A 27605-nucleotide genomic window follows, 5' to 3' on the forward strand; every position below is an offset into this window, starting at 1 on the left:
CGAGACGATCGACAGGCGAGTCGCCAGCGCATGGGTTTCAATGACTTAACTGCGTCCAGACACGCATGCATTATAATCCGGATCGCACAGGAACCCCGGCTGATTTGTTGCGTCTGTCCTGAGGGCCCACTCCGTGGAGTCCCAAAGGCCTAACTATCCCGCCATCCCGTTAGTTCCCTCCGATCAACTCAACCCATTGTTTCCCTCGTCCTTCATCCTCATCTCGAGTGTACAAGGTGAACGCGACTAGCAGTGTCACGGCCGTTCTAGGAGACCTCAAAAGACAGAGTCTAGCTCCCTCCTCCAGGGATCGGCAGGGATACAAGGCACCTCCTTGCGGCCCCACGGTCATTGGCTGCTGATCTGAAGTCCTCGGCGCGTCTCATCTGCCTCAGATTGTTCGGGGATTCCCTGGGCGACGAATTGCAACCCTCCATCCCCAGCAACTCGCCGGGGTTGCTCGTTTTGGCCCTCCCCTGGTGACACAAACGTCGTTTGCGCCTCTTGGGAGCTGCCGAGCCGTGTTTGTGATCACTCCGTTCCATCTATTCCAGACGGCTGATTTGGGGCGGAATCGTCAGCCCTGGGGGTATACATACGACCCAGGTACCCTTATCGGAGGAATGTAAAGGGGGAAGACGCGGGGAGAATTGAGACATCACATTGCATCGACTATCGTTGCCATTTCCCCCATTCTCGTGCTGTCTCTCTCTCGTTCTTTATTAGTCCATTGCGCAGGACTGGCATCCCTGGATTCCGCGCCGTGGACCGCGCGATCTGATCAATTCTTGCCCCTCTCTTGTGCCATGCCTCGGGCCCCCATACATCTGACGCTCTGGATTCCGCTGTCATCACGATCTTTGCGGCACACTCATGCGCATCAGAGTCGCTGATTGCGGGCATGGCCTAGTCGAAACAACTTATTCTATTCTTTAATTTTCTCTCCCAAGTGATGCGCCGGGGATTGCTTCCGACCTTCCCCGATCACCATGCCGCTCCATACCGGTTCTCATAGTCTGCGCACAAGGAAGCCTAGGAAGGAGGGAAGGAAACGGACGTCATCGACCGTATCCAATTCTACCACAATCGCACAGGCTGGCCCTGGCGAAAGTCCTAAAATCAACGAAAAGAGCTCGCCGCCGACAGAACGGGTTAATGGATCACAACAAGCCCTAAACCCGCAGGCGGCTTCAGAGGTGTCGCGGGACAAGCCTGCCGAGCCGACGAAGAAAGTGCTGAACGTATTCGAATTTCTAGATGAGGATGATGAATCGTCGTCTTCGGACTCTTCTGGCGATGATGAGCCAGTGCCTCCAGCTCAGACACAAGCTATCGCCAAGATTCAGTCACCAAAGCCGCGATCCAGTCCTATACAACATCCGCTGTTGGTCTCCCAGAGGCCAATTGCGATTCCTCCATCGGCCACGACGTCGAGAACCTCGAGCGACTCGCGTCCACCACCACCGGCGCCAACTGCACCTGCTCCCTCAGAGAAACAATTACAGATAGCCCGAAGACAACCACCGTCGCGCAAAGACTCTCCCATAGAGTTTCCTTCTCCAGGACAACATCACATGCAACTCTCTCGACCAGAAAGTTACTACACGTCAACAGATGCAGGTACAGTTCACAGGCCGCCGCTCCCACCGTCCCCGCCGAGTAGCCCAGAAGACAGCCTTCACCGCGGCACACCTACCAGACGGCGAGACTCAAGTGCATCGCAGGTGTCATCAGGGTATGGGCTAGTCGCGTCGCATCTCACCCACTCTGCTGTACAGGAGAAGGCGGCGTTCCCCCCACTATACCGGCGCTTTGAGAGCGTGAACCATCGCGTCCTGTTGCATCTCCAAGATGAGATCTCCCAGATGGAAGAAGAACTCCACACTCTCGACGAGTATGAGGAGATACATAGAAGAGCCACTGCCGAGCAGGACTGTACCAAGCCTGTGCCTGCTTCGCGCCGGGTAGACGCTCAGTCGCAGGCGTATTCATCGTTGCATTATCGGCGCATGGACTTGATGGCTGCTCTTATTCAGAAGACCGAACAATACAGTGAGTCATTTGATAGCCCTGACTGGATAATGCCAGCCAGATATCTCACACCGCCACAGATACCGCGCTGAGCGCATACAGCAAAGTCCTCCAAACTCTTCCCCGCGCCTCGGAAGACGACATCTCCAACTACCGTTCATGGATGAAAGAACACAGCCCTATCGCCGCCACCGAAACCCGGTTTTTGGACCAAGATGCCGACCTCGTAGCTCTCACCCCTCGCCTGGCGGCATCTGCTGCCACGGCCCCGGTCTACATGGCCATCATCATCGCCTCTGGTGCCCTTCTCATGCCACTCCTGGCATTCAGTATGATCGCTGAGTTCTCAGGCCGACTTGTCGTTGTGACCGTAACTGGCGGCGCGGCGGCTGCCATTGCCGCGAATTACTCTGCTGGAATTGACGCGTTGGTGGACTCGAGGGATGGATGGAGGTGTGCGACACTGTATGCTGGCGTCATATTCCTGGTCGTTTGAACGACGAATACTAACGTATCGATAGGTACTTCGGCTTTATGACCATTGCCGCCATGTTCATCCCCTGAAGAAAACATAACACAACATTTAATGACTCACGAATTTCATTCTGTCGATCTCATGTTGACGCCGAAACCTACTGCCGCAACGGGTCCAGATACATTCTTTTTCCACTTACGCACTCACTAAGCCACTCATTCAAACTCGATCGAGTCCATAGAGGGTGATAACTATCTAACTAAAAGTGATCGCACACAAAAGAGTCAGGCGAAAGGTTCCCCGCGCAGAGAAGGGAAAGTGATGGCGTTTGCATTCGCGAGAGATTGATTGCTGATTTTTGATTAACTATACCATTTGGATATCATGGCCAGGTAGATTGGTTGGGTCTGCTGGCAACGGTTGGGATGAGAATACAACGGATTCGGATGAGCTGACTATGTTTTTTTTTTTTTTTTGGAAGAGATTTCGATGATGTGATTTGATGTCTTATGTTCTACTGATGTACCAATTATTTGATGTTAACGAATCCCGGGATTATGAGTCTTGAAACAATTTTTGGTTTGACCATATGGAAATATTTCTCTCCTTGAAGCTGTGGCACCACCAGCGAGAAAATATCCTCAACAGCCTGCAAAATCGCATGCTTAGATATATGAAACCGCTATTAACTACGATCGGGCACAAGTTATGTTACAGTATATGGTAGAAAGTGAAAGCGATCTTCTCATCTAAAAAAGAACTACAGTGTAGAGACAAAGAACAGACTGCCTCGCATCCACTAGCAGCCCAGACCACCCAGGCTAGAACCCGTCCAGACCGTCTTAAAAACCACCCCACACGCCAATCGCTGTCATTTTATCAGAACACCGGAACGCACGAATCGACATGAATCCACAGAGATATGAGGTCAAGGGCCCATTAACAACACAGCGGGGATAGAAAATTGGAGAAAAAAGGAACATGGAGCAATCATCGTAAAGCCACGTTTCAAGTGAGGAAAAAGGCGTGATCCAAAATCGACACAGAACTGAGATTCACGAATAGAATGATAAGGTAGGGATGGCATAGGATGGGATAAGGTACTTTTTGTCACAGGCGCTTGGAAAGTACATCCTGCTCCAAGAAAAGCGTAAACAAGACTATAGCAATGGTGAACTCGCCTATGACGGCACAGGAGTACCATTCTGCTGGCCGGGGGTGAGACTGCCCTCATGAGAGTGACGAGACTCGAGACCCTGTGGCTGCGGCGTCGAGGGGCTCTGTCGCTGCTGAGCCGCAAGCTGCGCCTTCGCGGCTTGCTGTTCAGCGGCACTGCGCGCATAAGTGGCGGCGGCAGCGGTGTTGGAATATGCAGTCTGCGACGGGGTGCGATTTGCGAATTGATATGGCTGAGTCGCACCTGCATTGGCGTAGGGCGTGCGTCCCTGGGGCGTGGCGTTGAGTGCAGCCGGTTGGCCGGGCCGTGGTGTGTACTGCTGTGGAGATTGTGTATAGCCATTGGACGCCGGGCGCTGGAATTGCGGCACGTTGTTTGCTTGGCTGTATTGCGCATTCACCTGCGAGTACTGCTGAGGTATAAAGCCAGGCCGTTGTGCAGAGGCGCTCGGCGGACGAGCTCCGGTGTAGCCCGGGGTGAACGAGGACCCCCGGTTGAGGATTGACGCCCTTGCTGTGGTGCCTGGAATCCAGGTCGGGGTTGTGACACCTGGCTATTGGGTGCAAAAGCACGCTGGCTGTATGCCGTTTGGGGGGTTTGTTGGAATCCAGGGCGCACTGCAGAAGGCGTCGGGGTGCGATTCGCGGAATTCGAAGTAGCGGCAGCAGCAGCCAGTGTTGCTGCACGCTCCTGATGCATTGTGTAGTCATCCTTCTCCATGGTGCCACTGTAATCAGGATTCTCGATGGGAATCTTTTGGCTGATGTTCAGCTCTGCGAGCTGATCGCCGTCTAGCTTCGCAACTGCAAATGGAGGGAGATTGTTGATAATGACATACAGACTCGCCTTCAGAGTCTCGTAAACAGCGCGCTCAGCTTCGGAGGGAGTGTCCGGAGTGCCAAACTCCGGTGCAGCAGTCTCATTTGATTCTGAGTTCTCGCCGCCTGAAGAGGGAAGATGGAGATTGCGGATTTTCTGATACGAGCTCAGAGTGTCTAACAGTTCAGAAACCTCCCCAAGCATCTCCTCGACTTCTCTGGATTCGGGATCCTCTTTACTCGGTTCATCTTGAGTAAAGTCATAGGCGAAGTCCTCCGGACTAAACGATTTCACCATTTCATCGAGAGTGCTCTCGTCGAGATCGCCGATACTACCCGGTTGCACCGTGGGTGTCTCGACTTCCTCATCTGGGAGAGAGAGCAAAGTCCGCAAGCGCTTCGCGCCTCGCTTCTCCCACCACACCATGTCTTTCGAATCAGCCTGGAGCACGGCACCGGAGCTGTCAAAAGACGGGGCAAATGAAGAAAAGACACCCTGCAGCAAAGACGTATCATCACCAGTCCAGAGTGCAGGATCTCCGTGCCTTGGACCATTATCAACTTCGGCATGGTGTTTCTCCACACGAGCCCAGTAGGAAGGTGATGATGTAACGCCGCCGTATTGCAGCCATTGGCCAGCAGGAAGAGGTGTGAGGCAGTAGCTATTCCGATCGCCCAAGAAGTGCCTGGTATCGAAGACAGCATCGAAGGGATCAATCCATGAAACCGAAGAGCTTCTGTTGTTTCGTCGCCGTGGGGGCTCCATCTGCGGCAGACCCGAACGGGGAGCAAAGACCTCGCCGAAAGTCTTCTTTGGTGGCTTCGTGGCATTGAGGTTGTAAGGAACCACTTTGGTGGATACGATGCCGGTAGGAAGGGCGGCCTCGCGGAGTTGCTCTTGTACTTCAACAAACTTTTCCGTGTTGGATTCAGAAGACTGTAGAGGCACTTTGATCGATTTCTGCAGACTGGAGAACAATTGCTTCGGGTTTCCTGGGTTGGAAGGATTTGCACCGAAGAATGTCAATGCCTGTCGGTCCTCGCGGGTATCGGGAATGGATGCCAGCGCCTCAGCCGATTCTTCCGTCTCGTCATCTGAGGCTTCGGTCTTGACTTCAGTCTGGTTGACAAAGGATTGGCCGACGAGGCTGTTCATATGCTTTTTGAAGGCTGCGATGCGGTTCACTACCTCCGTCAAAGGCGTGCCATCGGCCTTGGTGCCATTTGACTGGCTCTGGGTGCGCTCGATCACGGCTGCGGAGGCCTTTTCGATGTCAGCTAGGAATTCTTGCAGTGTATTATATCGGCCCGACTCAACGCGGGTTTGTACGCTCGAGGTCTCTTGGTCGCTAGAAATTTTGGCGCGCTTGGCTCGCGGTTTCGCTCCGGACGTGGGGAAGGGGCAGGAAAGGAGTTGAAGTTCCGTGTCATGCCTGGATCACATTTGTTAGTGACGATACATCATTGACTGGCCGTCAAAAAAACCTACTTGATAAGGAGATCCACGAGGCTCCGAAGGTTCTCATGAAGAGTGTCTTTGTTACGCGACGTAGTGGATGTGTTGGAGTCGGCACCCTGCAAGTTCTCCTCTGGGGCGGACCGCTTCCTTTTTCCTGCAGTCGCGATCGCAGAGGAATCGGGGTGATGTTCGCCGTTCGCAGCCGGCATCATTGCGGTATCTTCGTTTTCGTCGGCGCTCATGGTTGCTCAAAAGTCGCGACGCGGGACAGGGTTGACAGAACTTGCGTCGACGCGATCCCCTCAAAAGAAGTCGCTGTTCTTAATTGACCCTGAAAACGAACGAGTAGACAAAGATTGGGAGTTCGCGATCAAAGGTCAAATGTTCAATGGTTTATCAGAATTGAGGGCGGCCCTTGAGCTCGTTGAGGACTGGTGGTCAAGTCGATTATAATGCGAGGCCCGAGAAGAGATCGAGACAAGAAGAGATCGCGACGAGAGGAACCAAACAAGAAGCGGATTGCTTCTCCGTCTGGTGAGAAGCCAAGGAATGAACGGGGTAAGGTATGGGAGAACAATAGAGAGTAACCAGCCAAGGCACAATGAACCAGGCCACCACCCCAGCTGAGTCGAGTAGTTAGTTAACTTGGGGGTTTTGAAGGCGAGGCGGATACCGTTCGTGAGACGCTCAGAATGCGCGCCTTTCCGAAAACCGCAGCCCGTGACGATCCTGCACGTGACCTGGGCCCCATCTCTTCCGTATCGCTCGGCCGCGTTACTTTTTTCGAGCTGCTGATTTGACGGATGACCGCTTGAGCTATTCTCTGTCCTGCGTTCTCTAGGAAAAGGGAGACAGTTTCAACTCCCAGCTAGAGGGCGTCGCATAAGAAAGAGCTTGTGGATGACGACATTCATGGATGTCATTCGCTCTCAATCATGTCCGCGGCCTTTCGGGGGTATCGTCTCTGAGAGCGGCACAGCTGGCTGGCCATCAATGTTGCAAGGTATGGCTTTTGGCAAAAGCTTCGGCTACCGTCATCCTGATTTGGTGCTGACTTGCTACTCTGGAATCTAGGAACGCCATCACGGTGATCTTTCTCTCGCAACTTGCGCTGGCATGCCGCGGAATACCCCCGGAGGCATTCAACGTTTATTTCGTTCCCAGGCCTCTCTGCGATGCCCCGAATCGCTTGCAACCAATTCCAATATAGCCATACAAGAACAACTTCCCGCCCAATATTCATCGGGCACCCGGACGGAGGAGTTTCGCAATTCCAAACAACGAAATGCCGGAGATCAGCATCCCTCAAGCCGAAAGCAACAACCTGGCACTCTGATATCGAGGCGACGTTTCAGGAAAGGCTACGGGCAACCGAAACCTACCCCAGCTGAATACCTTGCCAAAGCTCTCCGCCAGACGGGCCATGCTCTCGGAACTGTTCAGCATGCCTCACAAGATGCCGATGCACTTCGACGCTTGCATGGTTTGCAGCCAACATATGGCCGACCCGCACGATTCTCCTTTCAGACCACCCTTGGAGAATATATCAGATTGGTGGATCCATTGCTCTCTTCCTCCACTGAAAGTGATGTGGCAGATCGCTTGGATTCTGCTCTTAATGAAGTCTTCAGGGAAAATAGCCATCGCTATCTAACCAAGCGGGGGTACGACGTCGGGGATGTAGTGGCATGGGCATGGATCATGAAGAGCAAGGATGCCAACCAGGCCGTTCCGCGCCTATTCGCACTTGAAGCCGAGCAAAAGTCCAGATTTGGCGCTGACTCTCCTGCTACCCCGTCTTTCATTGCTCTTTTCCTCTTGAAACAAAAGCATTTAGATGCTCAGTCCCTTCGCTTACTTTTGATTTATTCTTTACATCTGATGAGCGGCCAGCCACTGCCATCTTCTGAGAGGTGGGAGGCATCTCGGGACAAGCCTGTGAAGCTGCCATCGGGACAATTCCAGCCCCGGATTGATTCCTCTACTGGCATGCATATGTTCTCCCGCTTGATTCGGCATGCTCGGCTCGTGTGGCCCCAGGCAATTCCCACCATTGCAAGCGCATTCTCACGTTTTATGATGGCTACAAACGTAAGCGACGCAGGCGATTCGATTTTGAAGAAACGCAAGGCCGATCGCTTTAAGACCAAGAAGTTCAATAATTTTCTTCGTCTGCTTTCATTTCCTACAAAGATCCATCCTTTCCGATCGATCTCCCTCCAACAGCAAGCGCAGTTCGAGCTCCTCCGCGCCATGGCCAGCCACAAGCCGGTGCTCCCTCTTACGCGGATAGGCTATCGAGCCGTTCTTGCAATCCAAGTGGCACACAAGAAGACATCCGCCGAGAGACAGTCAGCCGAGTTAAAGGCCCCTTCATGGCCGCCTTGGAAAGAAGAAAGATTGGGAATTGACGCCCTACGGGGTAACGAGGGCATGTACAGCCGTGCGATGAACGTGTTGTCGCAAATGCGGGAGGCAGGCTATTCCAGCAAGCTCTGGGAAGATATTTGTTCCATTCTGGCTGGCTGGGATACTGATCGAAGCCCAACAGTCCAGACAAGAACTTTTTTGCGCTGGTCTAGGTCGTTATCCCGTGCTTCTCATACCAACCCCGATCACTTCGCGGTTTGGGTCGCTCGTATCCGCGCTACAAGAACTGTTCGTGAAGCGTGGGCTTGCTTTTTGTCTTATCAGGACCGCGGCCTTCCTCCCAACGCGGCTATATACACCGCAATGGCCGAAAAGCTGATCTATCGTCAACAGGCCGTCAGGAGCCGGTCTGATGAGGTAGGCCATGCTCTACCTGGCGATGGCCGTGAAGTTTACCCCGAGCCAGCCTCTGCGCGCGATATTATCTATGTTCATACCGAACCCCCCGTGTTGCAGGACTTCCTGGAGCAAATGATCTCTCATGGATTTCGCTTCTCGGGCCGACTCCTGGCCCTGCTGCTTCAGAATACCCCTAACTTCCGTGTTGGCTTGCGATATTTGGTCATCAGTGACCTCACCGAGGACCAAATCAAGGTGCTGTGCACTGTACTGAGCCATTCATCTGACTACGGAGCGCAGCACCTAAATGCCCTTCAGACCCTGCCAGATGTTGTTTTTGCCTCCTTCATCAAGTTTCTCTGCATACCCTCGAAATGTACAGCCTGGCAGGCGGGCGAAAAGTCTCTCACGGTCGACCGATTTCCTCTCCTCGCAACAGAAGGCCAGTCCCGGTTGCCCTTGACTATCCTTCCCGACTTCGAAGACCAGCCCCAACAGCGGCGCCACCCTAGAGCCCTCTGGCATGCAATCCAGCTGGTCAAGTCGCGACAACCTCCATGTCCCGCGGCCTGGACCCATATCCTGCGGTCCTTTGGTAATGCTATCAAAATAACTTCGAAGGAGCACAAATCCTGGAGGCGTATTCTCGCATGGCATGAAGTCCTCGTGGCAGTAAAATGGATGAAAGATCACAACATCGAACCTGATCTGGAGGGGTTCTATGCTATGTGCACCGCCTTCACTGAGGCCGTCAAAGCGGGGATCAGTCACCCTGCCGAATCCAGAGAGGCGTTCATACTGATCCAACAATCTATCCGCGGTGACGGACATGGCGAGATCCTCGGACATGAGCATTACGATGCCATGGTTGAGAATGGACTCTTGGTGCTGAAATTGCAGTTCGATTCTCTAGTCCTCCCAGTTTCCAAAACATCGGAGGCAGCGGAGCGGAGCGTATTCGCAGAGAATAGCGCGGCCGACCTGCAGCTTCAAGTACCTACATTGTTGCATGTCCCATCTTTTTCGATCTTGCATCGCTTCGTCCGGACGTTGGGGGTTGTGGGCGACGATGATGGGTTATTGCATCTGTTGCAGTGGATGAGCCGATCAGCTGCCTCGTTGAATGCAGTCGCGGACGAGCTGCTGAATGGTGAGAAAATGCGACGGCAGACCCTCACGGCGATCCGAATGTTCCTGGAGAGCCCGCAGGCTGTATCGATGGACTGCGGCCGGCTAGCGTCGGATCCTGCGAAAGTACAGGAGGCATACGACATCATCAGCCGGACACCCGGCTGGGACTGGCCCAGTGACGAAGAGGTCGAGGATTACTGCCAGTGATCACCAGTGTTCTTTTTATTGTACAGATAATGTATTCCTACTTTTCTATACCTGTCAATCCAAATCGTGATACCCCCCAATTTTTGAGGCCTCCCCGAGCTCGTTATATGCACCAGTAAATACCAACACACCATCTGGAGAATAAGAATAAGAACAAATATAGAAATATCACTTTAGGAGAGATGGAGTGGTAATGGATGGTTTGTCCCTCTGAAACTCCATAGCCATTTCCATCATAAATAAGGTGTATTGGTCAATGAGCAGAACATGTGTTTTTCGCAGAAAGAAAATCAAGCACAAGCAAGTCGAGCGAAGTAAGGACAAACCATAAAACCATCGAAACAAACAATGCCAACGACGAATGCAGTATGCATAGCACGACCCAACACCCACAAATGCAGATACCACCTTCTGTCTCATGCATTACATTATAATGGTCCCAATGGAAAGCAGAAGAATGACGCATACTCCATCTCTGCAGATAACAGGACACCGCTTAAATAACATGATAACCTCAAAGCACCTATGCAACTCAGCCGAAATGGGAATGCAACGGGAACAAAACATAATCAGCATGGATAACAGATAAAATGGTAATAAAAGTAACACCGCCCAGATTGCGTGGGAATGCACCATAAAACACCAAATGCAACCCTAACTCAATCAAAAGCACGATCTGTAAACTGCACGTCGAGGCCATGATAACTCGGCCTGGGCGGGGAACTTCCGCTCCTGGTACGCACCTCGTACACCCTCGACGCTTGCGCCGGCACATAGACATGTCCACCATCCTGGATTAATGGCCCCGACAGATTCGGATGGTACAATTGGTATGCAGGGACATGTCTTGGCGTCTGGAGTCGTCCCCTTTCATGCAACCTATTCTTTGCATCACGAACGTCGACGCGGTGTCCACCGAAGTGCAAGAGCTGTGCAGGCTCAATCTCAAGATCCCTAGCTAGATCCATGTCCCTAAGGCGCTCATCAACTGAACCCAGTCGTGGATGGGTTGGCGGTGGGCCCGGATAGAGGGAGTCGGATTGGATGGAGCTACCTGAGAGGCGAAGGTCGGCGGCCCAGCTATCGGCACCGGAGAGTGCCTGTTGGGACGTGCCGCGGGACATGTCGCTGGGCTGTGTGGAACTTGGGGCCCGGGAAAATCGTGGTGGATAGCGGACGGGTTCTGTAGCCCAGGACTGGTGTGAGAAGGCGGATGAGCCACGCGAGAGAGCTTCAGGCCCGGGACGCTCGGTGGCTTGAACAACTGTTGAATCAGATGTAATTGCAGAGAGAGGGAGAGCCCCGGGCATGATGGCGGATGGGTGGGCAACTGCGACCGGTTTGGCGGCTGTGGGGCAAGAGAAGGCCGGACCGGGGCCGTTCTGAGGGATGGAACGCCTGCGTGGAACGGTGATCGCAATGTCCTGGTCGTAGGGCAACGGCGGCGGAGGTGGGTATGCAAGCAGCGACGGCGTACTCGCGGACAGTTCCCGAACGGGGATTGCATACGGAAGTATAGATGGAGTGCTTGCCGACAAGTCTCGCGTCACAGGTTCAAAAGTAGCCTGAATCGACGGATGCCGAGAGTGAAATTGAGAATTAGGTGCCGTGTATAGATCCACCGCACCTAGCGGCTGGCCTAGACCTTCTCGACCAGGGTCACTGTAGGTTGATCGAGTCAGTGGCTCGGCCAAGATTTCGTGAGACATTAGCTCATGGGAGAGCGGAGACGTGAAGATATGGCTTGCCTGACTATCGAGTGACTCGACGGATGACTTCAACTGTAGTCTAGAGGCCACTTCAGGCGCACGAGAAGCAGGCATGGACGAAGGTCGTCTCATTGGGGCTTCAGTAGCTTCAAGCATCCGCCGGGCGGCGATGCTTGCATATGTCGGCACATTTTCTTTGTTGGACGGCGGTGTATTCAGTGGAGATGGGTTGATGTTCTCGTGGCCTGCTTGGCCATTGCTGGCCCGTCGAACTGCCGCAAGTGCTCTTTCAGCTGCCGAAGCCAGGACCGCAGAGCTTCCACCTCGCTCCGTTTCCATGCGACTGGATGATCCCATTCCCAGGATTGGGGAGACTTTCACCGACGGAGTGTCTGTTTTGGCCCCTCGGAGCCTCCCAGGTCCTCGCGGCCGCTTCCTTGGCTGCCTTGGTCTTGCTGAACGGGATTTTGAATGATGGTCGACAAGCTGCCAATCTCGCTGATCACCAGGTGGAACTGATGGACTTGACAAAGCAGGGGGTTGGTTCGGCTTCTCTGTAGCTTGGCTGATTTGCGAGAGCGCGGGAGAAATTCGAGGCGCTTCTTTCGCTTCGCCATCAGTTTCGTAACCATCCTCCGACTCCGAGCCAGCTTGTCGGAAGATATGAGGTGGAAAGAGCTCCAATCTAAACCGAGGGGGAGCCATCATTTCCTCTGGTGACTCCGCACGAGCAGATCCTGACTCTGTCCAGTTCCAGGTGGACTGGCGGGAAACGCCTTCATCGGCTGAAGAATCCGGAAAAGATGAGGACGAGCTACTCGACCGGTCAAACACAGACTTCTGATTGCGAGCAGACTCCTGGGAAGAGCTTGGGGACATGCGATCAATCTCGTTGCTGATACTCTTCATCAACTGCCGGAGGTTCTCTCGTGCCTCACGAATGACATGCGGGTGATTCCCAATCGAGGGTTTCTTGGGGAAAAGTTCCCCCAGACGAGACGCGTGAGTTTCATACTCGCGATAGTCACGGACGAGTCCGCAGTCATGATAGTGAGCCATCCTCTCCTTGGCCGTCTCGTAGGATTTGCACAGGAAACGAGTAGCAACGATCAACCATGAGTCGTAGAACCCCGGGTTTTGCTGGTTGACCTCCTTGTATTCCTCATCCTTGATTTTTAGCTCATCGCGACAGAAGCCCTGCACGACACTGTGGATCTTGACCACGTCCACGAGGGAATTACCACGATAAAGGGAGAAAAAGCCCTCCTGACTACTTTCTGTCATGGACTCAGTCAGTTCTGCAGCACCCTTGGATTCACTATGCATCTCGTCGCTGGAGTGGTGTGTGGATCCATTTTGCGGGAACGCCAGGGCTGCATCTGAGGTCCGCTCGATCAGTCCGTAGTGGATAAGTGTGCCCAGCGTGGTATCCAGGTCGGGATCCTCTCCTGCTTGGGTACTGGACAAAATCTCCGCATTCTCCGCAGTCATTTCAGACCTTCCAAGGACGAGAAGCCCCACGGGGACATGGTGGCCAAGAAATGACAGTAGATTGATCAGATTCAAGGCTTCCCGCTGGTTCAGACGAAATAGATCGTTCATGATGCTCAAAAATGGCTCGGCAAGCTTCTTGTCGGTCACCTGATGCTTAACGCGGTATTTTTCAATGGGCTTCCCTGTAGCATTGAGTCGATGGCCTATAGCATGAATCGCGAGAGGGAGGCATTCATAGTGTTCAACCAGTTCCGTGGCTCTGGACGCCTGTTCCGGCGTGGGTCTCCTGATACCGAGGTCCTTGTAGAGAAGCCTGCAGGCGTCTTCGACCTTTAATCGCGGCATAGACAGGCAGTATGGCTCAAACAAACGCTGTTTTTTCCGCAGCGTAGCATCAATAGAGGTATAAATAATATTACACCGTTTGTTCCAAGGAAGAAACGGTCGAAAGTCATTGATATCGTCATCGTGGTCGAATGTAATTCCGTCAAAGATCAATAGCCACTCGTGCCGTGATTGGAGCCAGTTTCGAACGGCATTCACATAAGTACGAGATTCCTGGTAACTGGGATCCTTGGCCTCTCTCTGGTCTATTAGTGTGGCGGCTTGGGCGATCTCCCAGAAGCATTTGTAGGCGGATTCGCGAGACTTGGCATCAATCCAGAAGATGCCACCAGTATAGCACTCGCGCTGCGCAAAGACGTACTGGCGTGCAAGATGAGTCTTCCCGGATCCTGGGACCCCAGAGATCAGAACAGCCATGGTCCGGTCTGCACGCGCTTTGGCCTTGAATAATCGTTTATGGAGTTCCTCAAGTTCCTTCTGCATTCCGAAGAAGGTCGCATTCGGATGGAACCCAGGGGGTGCGACAAAAAGCGGCGGGTCTTTATGCAGAGGCAGGCCTGTATGTGTTGGCAATCAGTGAATTTGAACCGCTCACAAAGAGGCCATGGAAGCGTAGATGGGAATGAGGGCGACGAGGGGTACCGATACCTACCATCCAATGACTGGGAAAGCTGGAACGCGCCGCTTGGACCCGTCCCAGACACCGGGGAGTTGCGACCATCCGTGGCAGACCCGCGAGGGAGACTCGGTACAGAGCGACCTAGGGGGAAAGGGCAGTCAGCGGTTTGTCTGACTTGGATATAATTTCAAGGGAATGGGATGATATCAGCTAAATTGAGAGGAGAATGAGGACGGGAGCCACCCTGAGAACCAAGCACAGCAAGCTAAATACACGAGGCCGATTCATCAAATAAGGCATAAAAACTGATCGGTCCATAATCTTGAAGCGAGCAGCGAGGAGGCCATCAGCAGCCGCTTGCGGTCAAGGAAACATAATTCGTTCTTGGAGCATTCATACAATATCGCCAACGAAAATCAAATAATCATACGCAAAGTCATCACACGGCGGGCTCCTCGATCTCATAATCCTTCAATGTGACTGAGTTCCCCGGTGCAGGGAGAAGACGGGTTGCCCTACCAGTATCAGGCGACTTCAGATCGGGCATGCTGTGGCCCAGCGGGGCGTCTCTGTCATCGTCACCGTCATAGATTTCACGCGCTTTGGCCTTCTTCTCGAGGATACGTGTTCTCCGCTCTTCGATCCAGCGGTCTGCAATCACAGAAGGTGCCTGGCGAGAATACCGAAGTATAGCTTCAGCGACCACTTCATAGCCTGGCGAATTCTCGTCCTCGAATTTGCACATATGGCTATGATCTGCCTCAATCCCCCCTCGCTCCACACCTTCGAAGTAGGGTGCTGCAGACGCCTCATCGACGATGATCTCCCGCGTGCCACGCACATCCGTCGATCGGGTCTCGTGAAAGAGATAGATATGGAAACGGCTCATGCTATCAGCGAACAGGCTGTTGATATGCTGCAGCGTCTCGTTGTTCGTCTGAAGGGCCTTGATCAACTGTGGTGACCCTTCCATCACTTTCTTGGGAAGAACGGCGGTACAGATGTTGTGCAACAATAGACCCCATTTGGCGATGTCCGACCCGTTGTGTGGGGTGCCGAGGAAAAGGATACCGAACGTCGAGACGTAAACAGAGCGCAAGTGTTCGGTTTTCTCGTTGGATAGACTGCGGGAATAGATCAGGGCCCGCTTCACGACAAGGCCCCCGAGCGAGTGACAGACGAAGATGATGGGCCGATCGGAGCAGCTTCGGAGCTATAGCGACGGCTAATTAGTTGAGATGAACAACAAGAATACCAGGGGACATCAAAAGAACATGGGACATATGGAGTGCTTGGAAAGTATCCGGGGTAACGTACGTTGCGATTCGCAGCAAGCGTTGATGCCAGCGTCTCGGCGTGGCTCACGATGGAATCGCGCGACGCGCCGTCCGTGAATGCGGCAACGTTCGCATTGTAGCCGTAGGTTAAGATGCGCGGACGCAGCGATGCAAGCACGTCTGGAAGGAGGTCGACTGGCCAGAAGCAGCCTGATTTGCTGGTCCATGAATTCTGGGGATGCCCGTTCAGGCCGTGGACGAAGACTATATCCACGGTGGGGATCTCCCCCCGCGGAGCGTACACCTGCGTCAAGCCGAACGGCTTGACGGAGGGAGACTCGGACATGTTAGAATAGAGACAACGCGATCAGAGAAGAGCCATTTCTTCCCGGGGAGCATGGAATATGGAATTCTGGGGGAGAACCAGGAGAAGTGGCAGGCAGGCCGCAGCTGTTTTATGTGGTTCAAGGGAAGGCAGGCCGGGGCCGCAGGTGATTTGTCCGTGCCGCCTGTTCCCCTGACCCAACCAGATGACTGCCTTCCGCGGGTCGAGGGTCTGAGTGGGTTGGGCGCGGGTGGAGTGGAGACGGCCCGCGCATTACTCCAGTCTGAAGCTGAATGCCCCGCTGCGCCTCCAGAGGCTGTTCGAGGGTTGACTGATCTCATTCTATCGGGCCAGCGCTGCGAGGACGGGCTCTGCGCCACGCTGAGTGCGCGCGAGTCCCATGCAGGAACCCAGGGGCCACAAGACGCCTGGAGATGCGCCCTGTTCATGACTCATTGGCTGTCTGTTCCATCGATCTGCGAAGGTCTTCATCCATCGTTCCAGCCCGATCGAGGGACTTAGTTTTGGGCATCCGTGGATAAGGGGAAGCCTCGTCGGGGTCTCGAGGGGGGTTACCTGGGTATGTCGGTGTGGACAGGGCTGGAAGGGCTGGAAGGGACGGGGTATAACAAGCGCCCTGCCGCCACCGGCTTCCATCCAACGGCGAATACGAGGAGCCCAACCGGTGTGATCGAGGGGAACGAGGGTGATGCCGTTCGAACCCGTCGGATCATTCCAAAGCATGCCAAAGCCAGAGTAATAATACCTACGATGAATAGACAGCTGATACAGATACGATTCATGTGGGCATTCTTTCCGACGTGGGACTTCCAGAGACCAACGAGATGCCTCCTTTGAACATGAAAGCTACGGTAGATAGACAGATGAGTACCTGGGACCGATGTGATTATGCACCACCCCAATGCAGACACACGTTCTCGCGTCCCAGAAGATCCCCTGTTTGAGATGCTGGTCCGCGACACCCTTCTGGCGTGATCCACGGATGGTGTTGAACCTAGCAGTCCTACCATCGTCTCTGATGGCCCAGGACAGGAAGTACGGGATCATGACTCAAACGAAGCTTTCTGCCGACAAGTTTGTCGTTGGATATCTGCATTTCGGGCGCAACGACTACCTGGGGTTCGCACAGGCAGCCAAATGGTTGTGTGGCTATACACACCTCTTGCAGAAACGGGGTAGCATCATGCATCTCCAAGTCGCTAACCCGCAGGACAACTTGTCCCTCGATTGTCTAGAAATAAATAAGTACAATCCGGCCGGATCCGCCAAGAAGCGAATCATCATTATACAAGACAGTTACCCGACCTGCTCATAGCCCCCCATTACCGATCGTTCTTCAGCGGTTACCGCCCCCGGAAAGCCGGCTTCCGCTTCTCCACAAAGGCAAGCAGAGCCTCATATCGGTCCTCCGTCTCAATCACCCCCTGATACGCCTGGTTCTCCGCCACCTCACCCAAGGCAGACCCCTGCACAGCCAGCAACGCCTGCTTCAGGGCGATCGGTCCACCCTCGCAGATGTCCAGCGCGAGCTTGATGCTCTCCCGCAGGACCTTCTCACGCGCCACGCCCTCTCGTTGAGCCTCCTCCGGCAGCACCTCCACCAGCCGATCGCAGAGCCCGATGAAGTAGGATTCGGGCCCGGACACCCGTCGCCCCGTCAAAATGAGGTCGCGTGCTCGGGTTGGTCCGATCAGCGCGGGCAGGCGGTAGGTGCCGCCCGCGCCCGGGATAATCGCGAGCCGGGTCTCGGGCAGACCAACGGTGCTGGAGGAGCCGAAGACGCGGAGATGCGTGCACAAAGCAAGCTCGAGACCACCACCCAGAGCCATGGAGGAGATCGCGGAGATAGTGGGAATTTGGAGGCCGGCGAGCTCCTTGAAGGTGGCGCGCAGCTTCTCGAGGAATTGTTCGGTCCTGTAGATATTGTATTGCGCCGGTTAGCCGGGTGCGGTTGCAAAACAAAAACCATCGATCTGGGGGGTTCGGGTCCTTCTCACTCCGCAGGGGTCATTTTAGCACGCTCCTTCAGATCTGCGCCGGCGCAGAATGCGGCATCAACATTGCTTGCCACCACCAGCGCCCGGGTGGGCCCGTTGCCGCCTTCCGCGGCGATAGAGCTGACCTGCTTCGAGAGGGTGTCAAGCAGGTGACGCGAGATCGCATTGCGGGCTTTGGGCCGGTTGAGCTGCAGCACGCGCACATGCCCCGAACCCGGCGCCGGGACCTGTTGGGTTTTGATGACATCGTCTTCGGCGCTCGTGCTGTACCGTGAGGCAAATACCCGGGTAGACAGGACGGTCGGGCGAGTCAGGTGCCCGAGGGTAATGAGGCGGACAAGCCGCGGGGACGTGGTTGTTGCCATCGCCCGGGTGAATGTGGTGAATAGAAGCAGATTTGCGCGGGGTCTATGAACGTGTTGCTTTGTGACAAGGGGCTATACAGTCGGAGAGGGAACAGTGGAAAGTGGAAAGTGTATGAAGGATCCAGTTGGAAGGTGAAAGATCCGAGTTGCGCGGAGCTCCGGTGTGGGGAAAGCTTGCGAAACGCCGACGCTGGCCGAAGCTTGCGGCGCTGGTCAGGTGGGGTACTTATTGTACTTCAATAACCAAAGAGGTCCAAACCGAACTCAAAATAATGAAATATACATGGCGTAAAGAACGGGCCAGCCGTTTCACAGTTTCATCTCTTTCATAGCAGTAAATGCGCCCTTCTCCGCACCAGCGTTATCAACCTCAAGGCCGTCAATCGCGAATCCCTCGTCTCTCGCTGGATCATACTCGTCCACATAATCTTTAGGCTCTTTCCAGCCCCGAGCTTTCTCCATTCCTTTCGGAGAAGACACCAGGCAGCCAATGTAGTACACAGAAAAAGCAACCAACAGGCCAGTCGGGTAGGCAACATAATAAAACCGTTGGATGCCCACCGGGGCTCTCACTCCCATCTGGCTGAGGAAGCCATAGAAATTCGGAGCCACTGCAATGACGTAGGTAGCAAATGCCCACAAGTTGAACCCGTAGAAGTATCGGTACAGGCCCTCAGGGTGTGCAGTATATAGAGCCGGAATATTCAAGCGACCGCGACGGATCAAGTAGTAGTCGCATATCAGGATTCCTGCAATGGCAGATAGGAAGATTTGGTAGGAGGCTAAGAACGTGATGAAGATTGAGGCGCTCGAAAGAAGATACCATGGACAGATGGCATATGAGAGAACTGCAAAGTTGGCTGGTTAGCACCACTGTGCATACCTGTAGATGCGAAGCCATTCCTTACCAGCACAGATGAAAAATCCTCTCTTGATCGTGATATATCGCGGCATTAAGGCTGCAATATCATTGCCGGCGCTAGATAAATTGTCAGTGACTGTGCATCTCCATGAATCAGAGCAGGGGGAAACCGTACGGAATAGAATTTTCAAAGATAGCCGAGAACACCGTAGAGTATACGAATGCCAGCGAAATGAATGCGCATGCAGCGCGATTGCCGGAAGTGTATCGCTCGCCTTCCATCAGCTTATCCAAGAAGTTGAGAGGGTTCCAGATCAACTGCAGAAGTGTACTCAGTGGTCAATGCCCGATTAAGAGGTTGGCGTAAATGGATCGAAAAAAATACCTCTCCAAAGATAGCCTTGCTGGCCGATGCAATTACATTTCCCAGAATTGCAACTAGCAGATTCGAGACTGGGAAGCTGATGAGCTGGCCAATGAGGACATCATTGGGTTTCCGAGCGTAGCGTTGAAGATCTGCCGCATTTGATACGAACGTCCCGCAAGATGCAAGTCCCAACCAGAAGAACTTCAATATCAGGTAACTCTTTTCCGTCCCGTGAACAGTTGAAGGCATGTGAAGGAACTGGGAAGCGCCACCAGCCAGGGAAACAGTCCACGCTAACATCGCAATGGTACCGCCATAGTAGACAACCACTTTAGCGTAGACCAGAGACTTCATCTTCGGGACAGGCACAACAAGGAATGCACAATTGATGACCCTGTTTGAGATTAGCTATCCAGGGGTACGTGTGAAACTACATGTGTTGCCATACCAGTAAACAAAAAAGCACATCATCTGAGCAGAGGTCAAAGCCGATTTGGAACCCATCTTATCGGGAATATTCTCAATGGAGGGAAATATCGCATGCAGAAAGACGCTAAACCCCACCAATCAGTATCATACTTCCCTGGGACCTGATCGTAGTACTGGCCAACTTACTATAGGCATTGCGCTCCTTGAACCGAGTTGACTCCATTCCACACTATCGACATGATTGCACGGTTGAAGGTTGGCCAGAAAGCGCCCCAGGGACCAAAGCTGGAGCGGCATAGGACAGGGAAAGGAATCCGATACATAGCACCTGCACGTCCATTCAGCGCCATCAGGCATCCCGCCAGGATCTGGCCGCCGAAAGAGCAGGCAATGGCCTCCCACATGGTTAGCCCCATGGTCATACCCGTGGAAGCGGAGTATAGATTGCTGACGTTGGCTGTCGCGGAAAACCAGAACATCATGTAGGTGAACTGTGTCCAGGTTCGATCTTTGGCTGGTGTCGGACGGATCGAATCATTGTCCAGCATGTCCACGGGACGTTGGAAGCCATCTCTGTCAACAGCTTTGACGACTAGCCGCTCATGCAGCTGTAATACTGTGATTGCCATCGCTTTGTTATAGAGAGGGGCCGCCGGATCTTTGAATTGAGGGACTCCGTATAACTGCTATGTGAGAGGTCCTGAGGTCTGGTAGTTTCCGGGCCGCGCCTCGAGGTCAACAGGAAAAAGTATGCGCATTGGGGGGGTCATGATCAATCGGAGATGCAGGCCATAAAGCGATAACAGAACAGAGGCCAAGATGTTAGCGGTGGTTAGGGCTACGCCACGCGTCCTGGGCTGATAAGAAATGCCAGTCAACGCGATCGTTTGCGATCGGACATGATAAGACCAAAGAAACTCCTGCAAGATAACACGGACTAGTAGCTGTTTTTATCAAAGCTTCATAGCAATTACTATAGGACCTCGGCGGCCCCCGTGGGCCTCTAGCGGCTCTATCCATGGTTATCTGGGGGACGCTGGCGAGTTTAAAGATAACTACAGCCACCCGATGCTACCGATAACACCCCAGTCGTACTTGTCTAACATCCCCCGCATTCGCACTATCACTCACCATGGCGACAATGACTCAGTACACACAGGTCGAGCTCCTGACTCTTCACGGACCTGAATTTCGCCGAGTCTCGACTGCTCCCCCTCGGCCGCCTACCGAAGATGAAATTCCGATTATTGACCTGGGTACGATCGACTGTGGGTTCCAAGCTAGGAAGGATATCGCATCCCAGGTCAAAGCGGCAGCTGAAAATACCGGGTTCTTCTATATCAAAAACCACGGGATCCCCGAGGAGCTCCTTCAGCGTGCTCTTTCCAAAGCCCAGGCATTCTTCGCTCAGACCGATGAGCAGAAAGAGCTCGTCTCCAACAAGAAGTCCACTCACGCGGATGGATTCCATGGTGTGGGAAGTACACAAGTCAACAAAACAGAGACACGAGGTCGGTTCAATCCATCAAGAGTAATCGATCTATTCGGTTTAGCTAATTCGTGCCGCTCAGACCGCAAGGAGACCTTCTCGTTGCGCTACAACCCCGCGAACGACCCAACAATATCCAACCCAGAAGACCTTCTCGCCGACTCGAGCTATTCTTACGGAAACGATGAATTCTTATGGGAGGGGACTTCCCATATTCCCGGCTTCCGGGAAACGACCATTGAATTTTGGCAGCAGCGCTTGACTCTCGCTCGCAAAATGATCCGGATCTTCGCGCTAGCACTCGACATGCCCGAAGAGTGCTTCGACTCCGTAACAACTAATCCAGGTGCTGATGGACTGTATGTGCACTACCCCGGTGCCTCGGAGACTGTATCCGCCAACACCGAGACCGACGTCGGGATTGGTTCGCACACCGATATCCAGTGTGTGACCCTGCTATGGCAGGACATGTCCGGTGGCCTGCAGGTTCTCTCCGCGACCGATGAGTGGCTAGATGCGCGACCAGTCCCCGGGACGCTAGTGGTGAATATTGGGGACTTTTTGCAGCGACTTTCGAATAATCGGTTCAAATCGACTGTGCATCGGGTGTATAATCGACAAACTACCCCGCGGTACTCCATGCCATTTTTCCTGGGGTTTAATCCTGACTCAGTGTGCGAAGTTGTGCCATCGTGCATTGACGAAGAGCATCCTGCTTTGTATGAGCCTATTTCTTGCGGAAAAGTAGGTCTTTCTTTTTCTCTTCCAGGGAAGCCATGGTTACTGACAAAAGCATTTAGTGGCACCGTAATCGGTTTGCGCTATCACAAGGGAAACCTATCACTGCATGATGGTCGAAAATCGATAAATGAGCATGATTGTTCTCAAAGTATACATAAGCTTCTCGATACCAGTAGTCTCAATTCATTATAACCACAAAATTATGACGGCGCCAAGCCCACATGACAAGGCCACCGGGCACGACCAGATGGAATTGGTTCCATTACTGGCTGTCAATCCATTGAATCGCAAAGCAATCCAGACCCTGTTAGCAGAGCTGTGACCGTGTAACGACGTAAGCAATGCCATTCCGATGACGTCAGTGATTGCCAAGAATCGGCAACCATCTGTCCAAGTATTTGTAGTATAAGTCCACAGATAGTAAGAACTTGGATTAGATCATTTCCGTTCAACCCCTTGATGCTTAGGTGCTTATTCTATATTTGAAAGCTTTTCCTCTTAACTCCCCATTATCATCTACAAATTCAATATTGTCACTCCTCTCAAAAGCCCACCACCACCACCATGTCCACCGCACGCCTTATCCCCGTCATGAAGTCCCGAGTGGCGACTTGCACTACACCAAGATTCGTGGCCTTGAGGTCTATCTCGTCGACGGCCCGATATGAGAAAGGACCTGTGGACGCGACCAAGGATACTCTGAAGAAGGCCGATCGGATTGTCTCTGACGTAGCAGTCAAGGGCATTGACAAAGGCAGTATGTGCATCCTTCCTTATAGTATGACGGACGCACAGTTATGTAGGGGGTGCTAACTTGAGATGTCTATCCGTATAGAGCAGGCTAGTGAGAAGATCAAGGACACAATGGGCACCTCGAGTGAAGAGGCCAAGGCGAAGGCACAGTCGAAGGCTCAGTCGGTCAAGGGCGAAGCGGAGGAGTATATGGGCAAGGGAAAAGGTGAGGCGGAGGAGGTCGCCGGAAAGGCCAAAGGGAAGTTGCACGAGATGGAAGGCAAGGCCAAGGAGGCCAAGCGCACCCACATTGGTTGAAGGTTTTGCATTGCCTCTTCGCTGCAGGATGGACTCGTCCCCTGCCATCTTGTATTGTACATCGTGAATTGTAATATCAAGTTTGCATCCGACGTCTTTCTGTAAAGCATCGGTGATCATCAGGCCAGTTGGCTAAGAAATATTCCGCAAATGGTCGAATGTTCAGCTTGGCAGCATGAGGACATACTCGCGGGTACTCAATCCGAATTTGATTACGTCCTTGTCCATAACCTCCACGTAACGGCCCGCCGGGATAGCATCGCCATTGACATGGGTCCCATTTGCACTCTCGAGGTCAATTAGGTACGGCTTGACCTTGCCGATTCGATCACCATACTCATTCCGTTTCTCGACGTAACGGAACTGAAGTGCGGCGTGTTGCTTCGAACAGCTAGGGTGTTCGAGAGGAAAGTCCACCACGGCATTCTCGCGACCAATCAGCCAGCAGCTTCGCTCACCAAGTTCCACCACTTCCAACATGTCCTCTCCTTTGAAGACATAGAATCGCCAGGCTTCTTTAGCTGGCGGTTTGCGCGCCTCTGGGGGCTCATGGTATTTCAAGACGATTCCTGCGCCGCCTTCAACCTGAACCGTGTTGCTTTCTGCCGCAAGTCTGCCGGTTGTGTTGAAGTTGGGCTTTACCTTTTCAGGTGGAGGTGCATCGCCGGACTGCGTCAATTCGCCTGAAAAGGCGTCGGATTGCGAAGGTAGTGGCCCGCTCCGTTGAAGTGCTTGTGGAGGGGTGCGTGATCGGCGCGGAGAGCGAGACCGGGGTCGAGGGCTTCGTTGTCTTCGTGATGACCGTTCGCCACGGCGATCGCGGTCGTCACGGTCGTCGCGGTGTCGATGGCTGCGGTGTCTGTGACCCAGGCGATCTGCGTCTGCAGAACCTGCAGACCGTTCTCGACGCTCGCGGTGTCGTGCATGGTCCCTTCGAGTGCTATCTCTCCTAGATGGGCTGCGAGACGATCTGCGCCGAGGGCTGTCTCGACGAGAGCTTCGACGATCATCATCTCGCCGTCGCGAGCTCTTGTGGTCGTCTCGAGTGTCTCGTCGATCGCGGCTTCGGTGGGAGGAATTAGATGGCGAATGCCGCCGGCGATCCTGGTGGTCGTCCTGCGACTCGGCCATTCTGTGAAGACAAGCAGTGTAGTGGATTGTAGAAATGTGCCAATTACAGCGCTTTACGATTCCCCGGCAGATCAAGCTCCGGCCACACGTGACCCTCCTTCGGCTCCAAACAACGAGGGGACGAGTCCCCTCATCGCTTTTCTCCACCCGCAGTCCATTTCACCAGAGAGCAATCGGGAGAGCTGCCCTGCTCTGTCGAAAAAATCATGCGGCCATGTTCAAGAAGACCCACCTTCGTTGCTGTGGCGGCATTCGGCTCCTGAGCTCGTCGGCTACAGCCTCGCCACCCACTCGCGTGAGCTTCAGTACTCCAGGCCAAGGACTATGGACATCACGGTCCGGCCGGGGCTATGCTACGGTATCGGGTCTCCCAAAGCACGAGTACTCCTGGCCTTCCACCTCATCCTTCACGCCCTATGAAGTTCTCAACCTACACCGCAACGCTCCGTACTCGAAAACTCGGTACTATGATCTCGTGAAGATCTACCATCCAGACCGGCCCTGCGATGAGCACCCCCTCTGTCGAAATATCACCCCTGAAATTCGCCTACAGCGCTATAGAATCGTGGTTACTGCGCACGAGATTCTCTCCGATCCCACCAGGCGAGCCGCGTACGACCAAACAGGTGCTGGATGGAGCCATCAACCAAAACGCTATAACACTGTAGCCGACGCATCGGCAGAGTGGGGACCTTACGGGCCGACCATCTATGCAAACGCTACATGGGAGGACTGGGAACGGTGGAATAACCGCCACCAGGGGAAACAACAGCACGTTGTTGACCAACGTACCTTCGTCCGACTCGTCATTCTTCTTGTCCTGTTTGGTGGTGCTGTCCAGGCTTCCTGGATCAAACAACTGAATTCCGGATACGAGCAGCGTCTGCGCGAGGTAAGCGACGATTCGATGCGGTTCTTGACTGGCCGCCGACAGCAAACGATCAGCCAGATGCCGCACAATGACTCCCGGGTGCAAAGCTTCCTGATTCGTAGAGATCCAAGCGGCTCGGGTCTCAAAGAGGATGAGGAACCTGTCTACCAGAAGGAACTCCATCCTCGCGGCGAAGTGTCTGACGTAGACCGAGCGCGAGATGGCCTGGACAGTCCCTCGGAGACGGGGATTGCTCGGACGCGGCATGCGGAGAGATCCGAGGACCACCAGCCAGCCTCATGATCTGACTTCCTCTTTATTGTTCGATAGCAGAAGACCTATGACGTGCATAGGGTTCTGCTTCTCCTTCTCATTTAAGGGTCAGCGTTGTACAACTACCCTGCCAAACTAGTCACAAAACATATCACTGGCATAAGCTCATGAACTGGACATACTTCCCTCCTGGAGCGTCAGAAACCGTATATTTATAATCTATGCCAAAACTTGTGCTGAGTGTGTTCCAACCCCAAGCTTGAATCCAGCCCGGTGGGCCTGTGCGTGCTGTATACTTTGGATGGCTTAGTCCAAAAAGTGGGCAGGAGGGCGGACCCGCCGGGGCGGACCTCGGCACGACGCCACTTCCAACCGGTTTTGACTGTATATCCGTCTTCCTTTTGAGCTCTCTGGTCCACTGCCTACCGTCCATTCTCCATTCCCACCCCGCCAGGAGCAGTGCTCCAAGCCTCTCTCTAATTTCGCCTAACATGGGTGACTTCAAACATACTATCGGCCTTCTCAAGGCATTGCTGGTCCGAATCCCACTGATTCTGAAAACGCTCGTCCTTCATGGGATTCAAATGTCCCCCGTAACGGGAAAGCAAGATATACGCACGGAACTGACCACGTCCATCATTCGCTCCTTCATGACGTTCAGTGCACCGGTCGACAAGACACAGAAGAACAGCATGCGCGACCCTGGAATCAAAGGGCCCATGTGGGTGTCCAAGGTTACCCTGCCGCAGCCGGAGATCGATGTGCGCGATGCGGTGCTGCGCGCCATCGACGATCTCAGGACCGGAGACGAGACCTTTGACATGCCAGAACTTGCGGCTGTAGAGGCTGAATGGACCGGATATCGCAGTGGAGTCGGGAAGAAGACGCCACAACCGGACCTCTCAGAAGCGGAAAAGTATCGCGAACTGCGAAAGGAATCGCCATCAGATATGACCATCCTGTATTTTCATGGCGGGGCCTACTTGTAAGTCTTGATTTTTGCGCTCTTATGAAACTGACAATACTGACGGTGGCAGTCTGATGGACCCTTGCACGCATCGCGTACCTGTTGCACACCTTTCCCGCCTGACGGGCGCCCCGGTCTTCTCCGTGCGATACCGACTCGCGCCACAGAATCCCTTCCCTGCAGCACTGGTAGATGCTCTGACAGCATATCTGTCACTCATTCACCCGCCCCCGGGTGCCTTGCACAAGCCTGTCCCCGCAAACAAGATCGTCATTGCTGGCGACTCTGCGGGCGGCAATTTGTCGCTGGTTCTGTTGCAAACACTGCTCACTTTGAAGCGTGCTTCGCAACCAATTTGCTTTCACGGCAAGAACGTGGACCTTGAGCTACCCGCTGGCGTAGCTACTATTTCGCCCTGGTGCGACGTCACCCGCTCCATGCCTTCCATTATTAACAATGCCAAATTCGACTACCTCGAAATGAAGGCCGTGCCGTCGGAGGATCCAGACGAGCCCGCCCCATTCACACCATTACCCTTTCCATCTGGCGCTGCATGGCCGGTTAGTCCACCTCGCGTGGATATGTTTGCCAACGCAAGCATGGTAATCCATCCCCTCGTCTCTCCGCTCGCGACCAAGCCGGAACTCTGGAAAGACGCCCCACCGGTCTTCATTTCGACAGGTGAAGAATGTTTGACAGACGAAGACCTAATCCTGGCACGCCGCATGCACAAAGCAGGAGTCCCAGTTGTCGCAGAGCAATTCGAGGGCATGCCGCACTGCCACGGGTTGCTTATGATCTCCACCCCGAGCGGAAAGCGGTTTTTCCAGGGTCTGTCCGAGTTCTGTCGTGATGCTGTAGCTGGCCGTGTTGCACCAACCGGGCATTTGACGTGGCTTGGGTTTGGGCTGCAGTCCACTCGCAAGATCCCGCTGGAGGAAGTATCTGAGGTCGACGATGAACGGGCTGATACTCGCATGCGTAAGAGTGCGGCCTGGCGGGTACGCGAAGAGGAGGCATTGCTGAAGGAGTGGCGCGCACAGGCGAAGCTGTGAAGGCATAGCAATGTTGTTTGTAGGCGCCTATTGATCCGATACCCATGTTTTTCTATATGAAATGATGACGAGCAATTCACGAAGGCAAGTAACATTGCGATGGTTAGGGATACCTCGATTTGACAATATAACAAAGACAAACATAGAGAAG

The 27605-nt window shown here is 53.7% G+C and overlaps 13 protein-coding genes across 13 annotated transcripts; 7 read left to right on the forward strand and 6 right to left on the reverse strand.

Moving 5' to 3' along the window:
- Nucleotides 1–989: 989 nt before the first annotated feature.
- On the forward strand, nt 990–2595 carry N7482_003546 (uncharacterized protein; the record flags this gene model as incomplete). The annotated part of the gene is made up of 3 exons (XM_056685671.1): nt 990–2052; nt 2112–2496; nt 2553–2595. The coding sequence occupies 3 exons, from the start codon at nt 990–992 to the stop codon at nt 2593–2595; spliced, it is 1491 nt and encodes a 496-aa protein (XP_056544413.1).
- Nucleotides 2596–3687: 1092 nt separating this feature from the next.
- N7482_003547 (uncharacterized protein) lies at nt 3688–6202 on the reverse strand (the record flags this gene model as incomplete). The annotated part of the gene is made up of 3 exons (XM_056685672.1): nt 3688–4236; nt 4302–5934; nt 5991–6202. The coding sequence occupies 3 exons, from the start codon at nt 6200–6202 to the stop codon at nt 3688–3690; spliced, it is 2394 nt and encodes a 797-aa protein (XP_056544414.1).
- An 874-nt stretch (nt 6203–7076) lies between these two features.
- N7482_003548 (uncharacterized protein) lies at nt 7077–10067 on the forward strand (the record flags this gene model as incomplete). Its single annotated transcript, XM_056685673.1, has 1 exon — nt 7077–10067. One exon carries the CDS (start codon nt 7077–7079, stop codon nt 10065–10067), a length of 2991 nt encoding a protein of 996 aa, XP_056544415.1.
- Nucleotides 10068–10726: 659 nt separating this feature from the next.
- On the reverse strand, nt 10727–15857 carry N7482_003549 (uncharacterized protein; the record flags this gene model as incomplete). Its single annotated transcript, XM_056685674.1, has 4 exons — nt 10727–14172; nt 14268–14375; nt 14754–15447; nt 15552–15857. The coding sequence occupies 4 exons, from the start codon at nt 15855–15857 to the stop codon at nt 10727–10729; spliced, it is 4554 nt and encodes a 1517-aa protein (XP_056544416.1).
- Nucleotides 15858–15908: 51 nt separating this feature from the next.
- On the forward strand, nt 15909–17172 carry N7482_003550 (uncharacterized protein; the record flags this gene model as incomplete). The annotated part of the gene is made up of 4 exons (XM_056685675.1): nt 15909–16221; nt 16435–16550; nt 16616–16708; nt 16765–17172. 4 exons carry the CDS (start codon nt 15909–15911, stop codon nt 17170–17172), a joined length of 930 nt encoding a protein of 309 aa, XP_056544417.1.
- A 28-nt stretch (nt 17173–17200) lies between these two features.
- Nucleotides 17201–18219, reverse strand: N7482_003551 (putative mitochondrial methylglutaconyl-CoA hydratase (Auh); the record flags this gene model as incomplete). Its single annotated transcript, XM_056685676.1, has 2 exons — nt 17201–17771; nt 17855–18219. The coding sequence occupies 2 exons, from the start codon at nt 18217–18219 to the stop codon at nt 17201–17203; spliced, it is 936 nt and encodes a 311-aa protein (XP_056544418.1).
- Nucleotides 18220–18528: 309 nt separating this feature from the next.
- Nucleotides 18529–20506, reverse strand: N7482_003552 (nucleobase cation symporter-1 family protein; the record flags this gene model as incomplete). The annotated part of the gene is made up of 6 exons (XM_056685677.1): nt 18529–19067; nt 19128–19198; nt 19257–19399; nt 19467–19842; nt 19897–20001; nt 20064–20506. The coding sequence occupies 6 exons, from the start codon at nt 20504–20506 to the stop codon at nt 18529–18531; spliced, it is 1677 nt and encodes a 558-aa protein (XP_056544419.1).
- A 503-nt stretch (nt 20507–21009) lies between these two features.
- On the forward strand, nt 21010–22217 carry N7482_003553 (isopenicillin N synthase family dioxygenase; the record flags this gene model as incomplete). Its single annotated transcript, XM_056685678.1, has 3 exons — nt 21010–21388; nt 21449–22110; nt 22167–22217. The coding sequence occupies 3 exons, from the start codon at nt 21010–21012 to the stop codon at nt 22215–22217; spliced, it is 1092 nt and encodes a 363-aa protein (XP_056544420.1).
- Nucleotides 22218–22671: 454 nt separating this feature from the next.
- N7482_003554 (uncharacterized protein) lies at nt 22672–23157 on the forward strand (the record flags this gene model as incomplete). Its single annotated transcript, XM_056685679.1, has 2 exons — nt 22672–22864; nt 22943–23157. 2 exons carry the CDS (start codon nt 22672–22674, stop codon nt 23155–23157), a joined length of 408 nt encoding a protein of 135 aa, XP_056544421.1.
- A 162-nt stretch (nt 23158–23319) lies between these two features.
- N7482_003555 (putative FHA domain protein SNIP1) lies at nt 23320–23819 on the reverse strand (the record flags this gene model as incomplete). The annotated part of the gene is made up of 2 exons (XM_056685680.1): nt 23320–23770; nt 23800–23819. 2 exons carry the CDS (start codon nt 23817–23819, stop codon nt 23320–23322), a joined length of 471 nt encoding a protein of 156 aa, XP_056544422.1.
- A 12-nt stretch (nt 23820–23831) lies between these two features.
- Nucleotides 23832–24170, reverse strand: N7482_003556 (uncharacterized protein; the record flags this gene model as incomplete). Its single annotated transcript, XM_056685681.1, has 1 exon — nt 23832–24170. One exon carries the CDS (start codon nt 24168–24170, stop codon nt 23832–23834), a length of 339 nt encoding a protein of 112 aa, XP_056544423.1.
- Nucleotides 24171–24502: 332 nt separating this feature from the next.
- Nucleotides 24503–25462, forward strand: N7482_003557 (J domain-containing protein; the record flags this gene model as incomplete). The annotated part of the gene is made up of 1 exon (XM_056685682.1): nt 24503–25462. The coding sequence occupies one exon, from the start codon at nt 24503–24505 to the stop codon at nt 25460–25462; it is 960 nt and encodes a 319-aa protein (XP_056544424.1).
- Nucleotides 25463–25923: 461 nt separating this feature from the next.
- Nucleotides 25924–27454, forward strand: N7482_003558 (uncharacterized protein; the record flags this gene model as incomplete). Its single annotated transcript, XM_056685683.1, has 2 exons — nt 25924–26417; nt 26470–27454. The coding sequence occupies 2 exons, from the start codon at nt 25924–25926 to the stop codon at nt 27452–27454; spliced, it is 1479 nt and encodes a 492-aa protein (XP_056544425.1).
- Nucleotides 27455–27605: the final 151 nt, after the last annotated feature.

This window comes from Penicillium canariense (genome assembly GCF_028826845.1).
Source record: "Penicillium canariense strain IBT 26290 chromosome Unknown utg000002l_segment0_segment0, whole genome shotgun sequence".
NCBI lineage: Eukaryota > Fungi > Ascomycota > Eurotiomycetes > Eurotiales > Aspergillaceae > Penicillium > Penicillium canariense.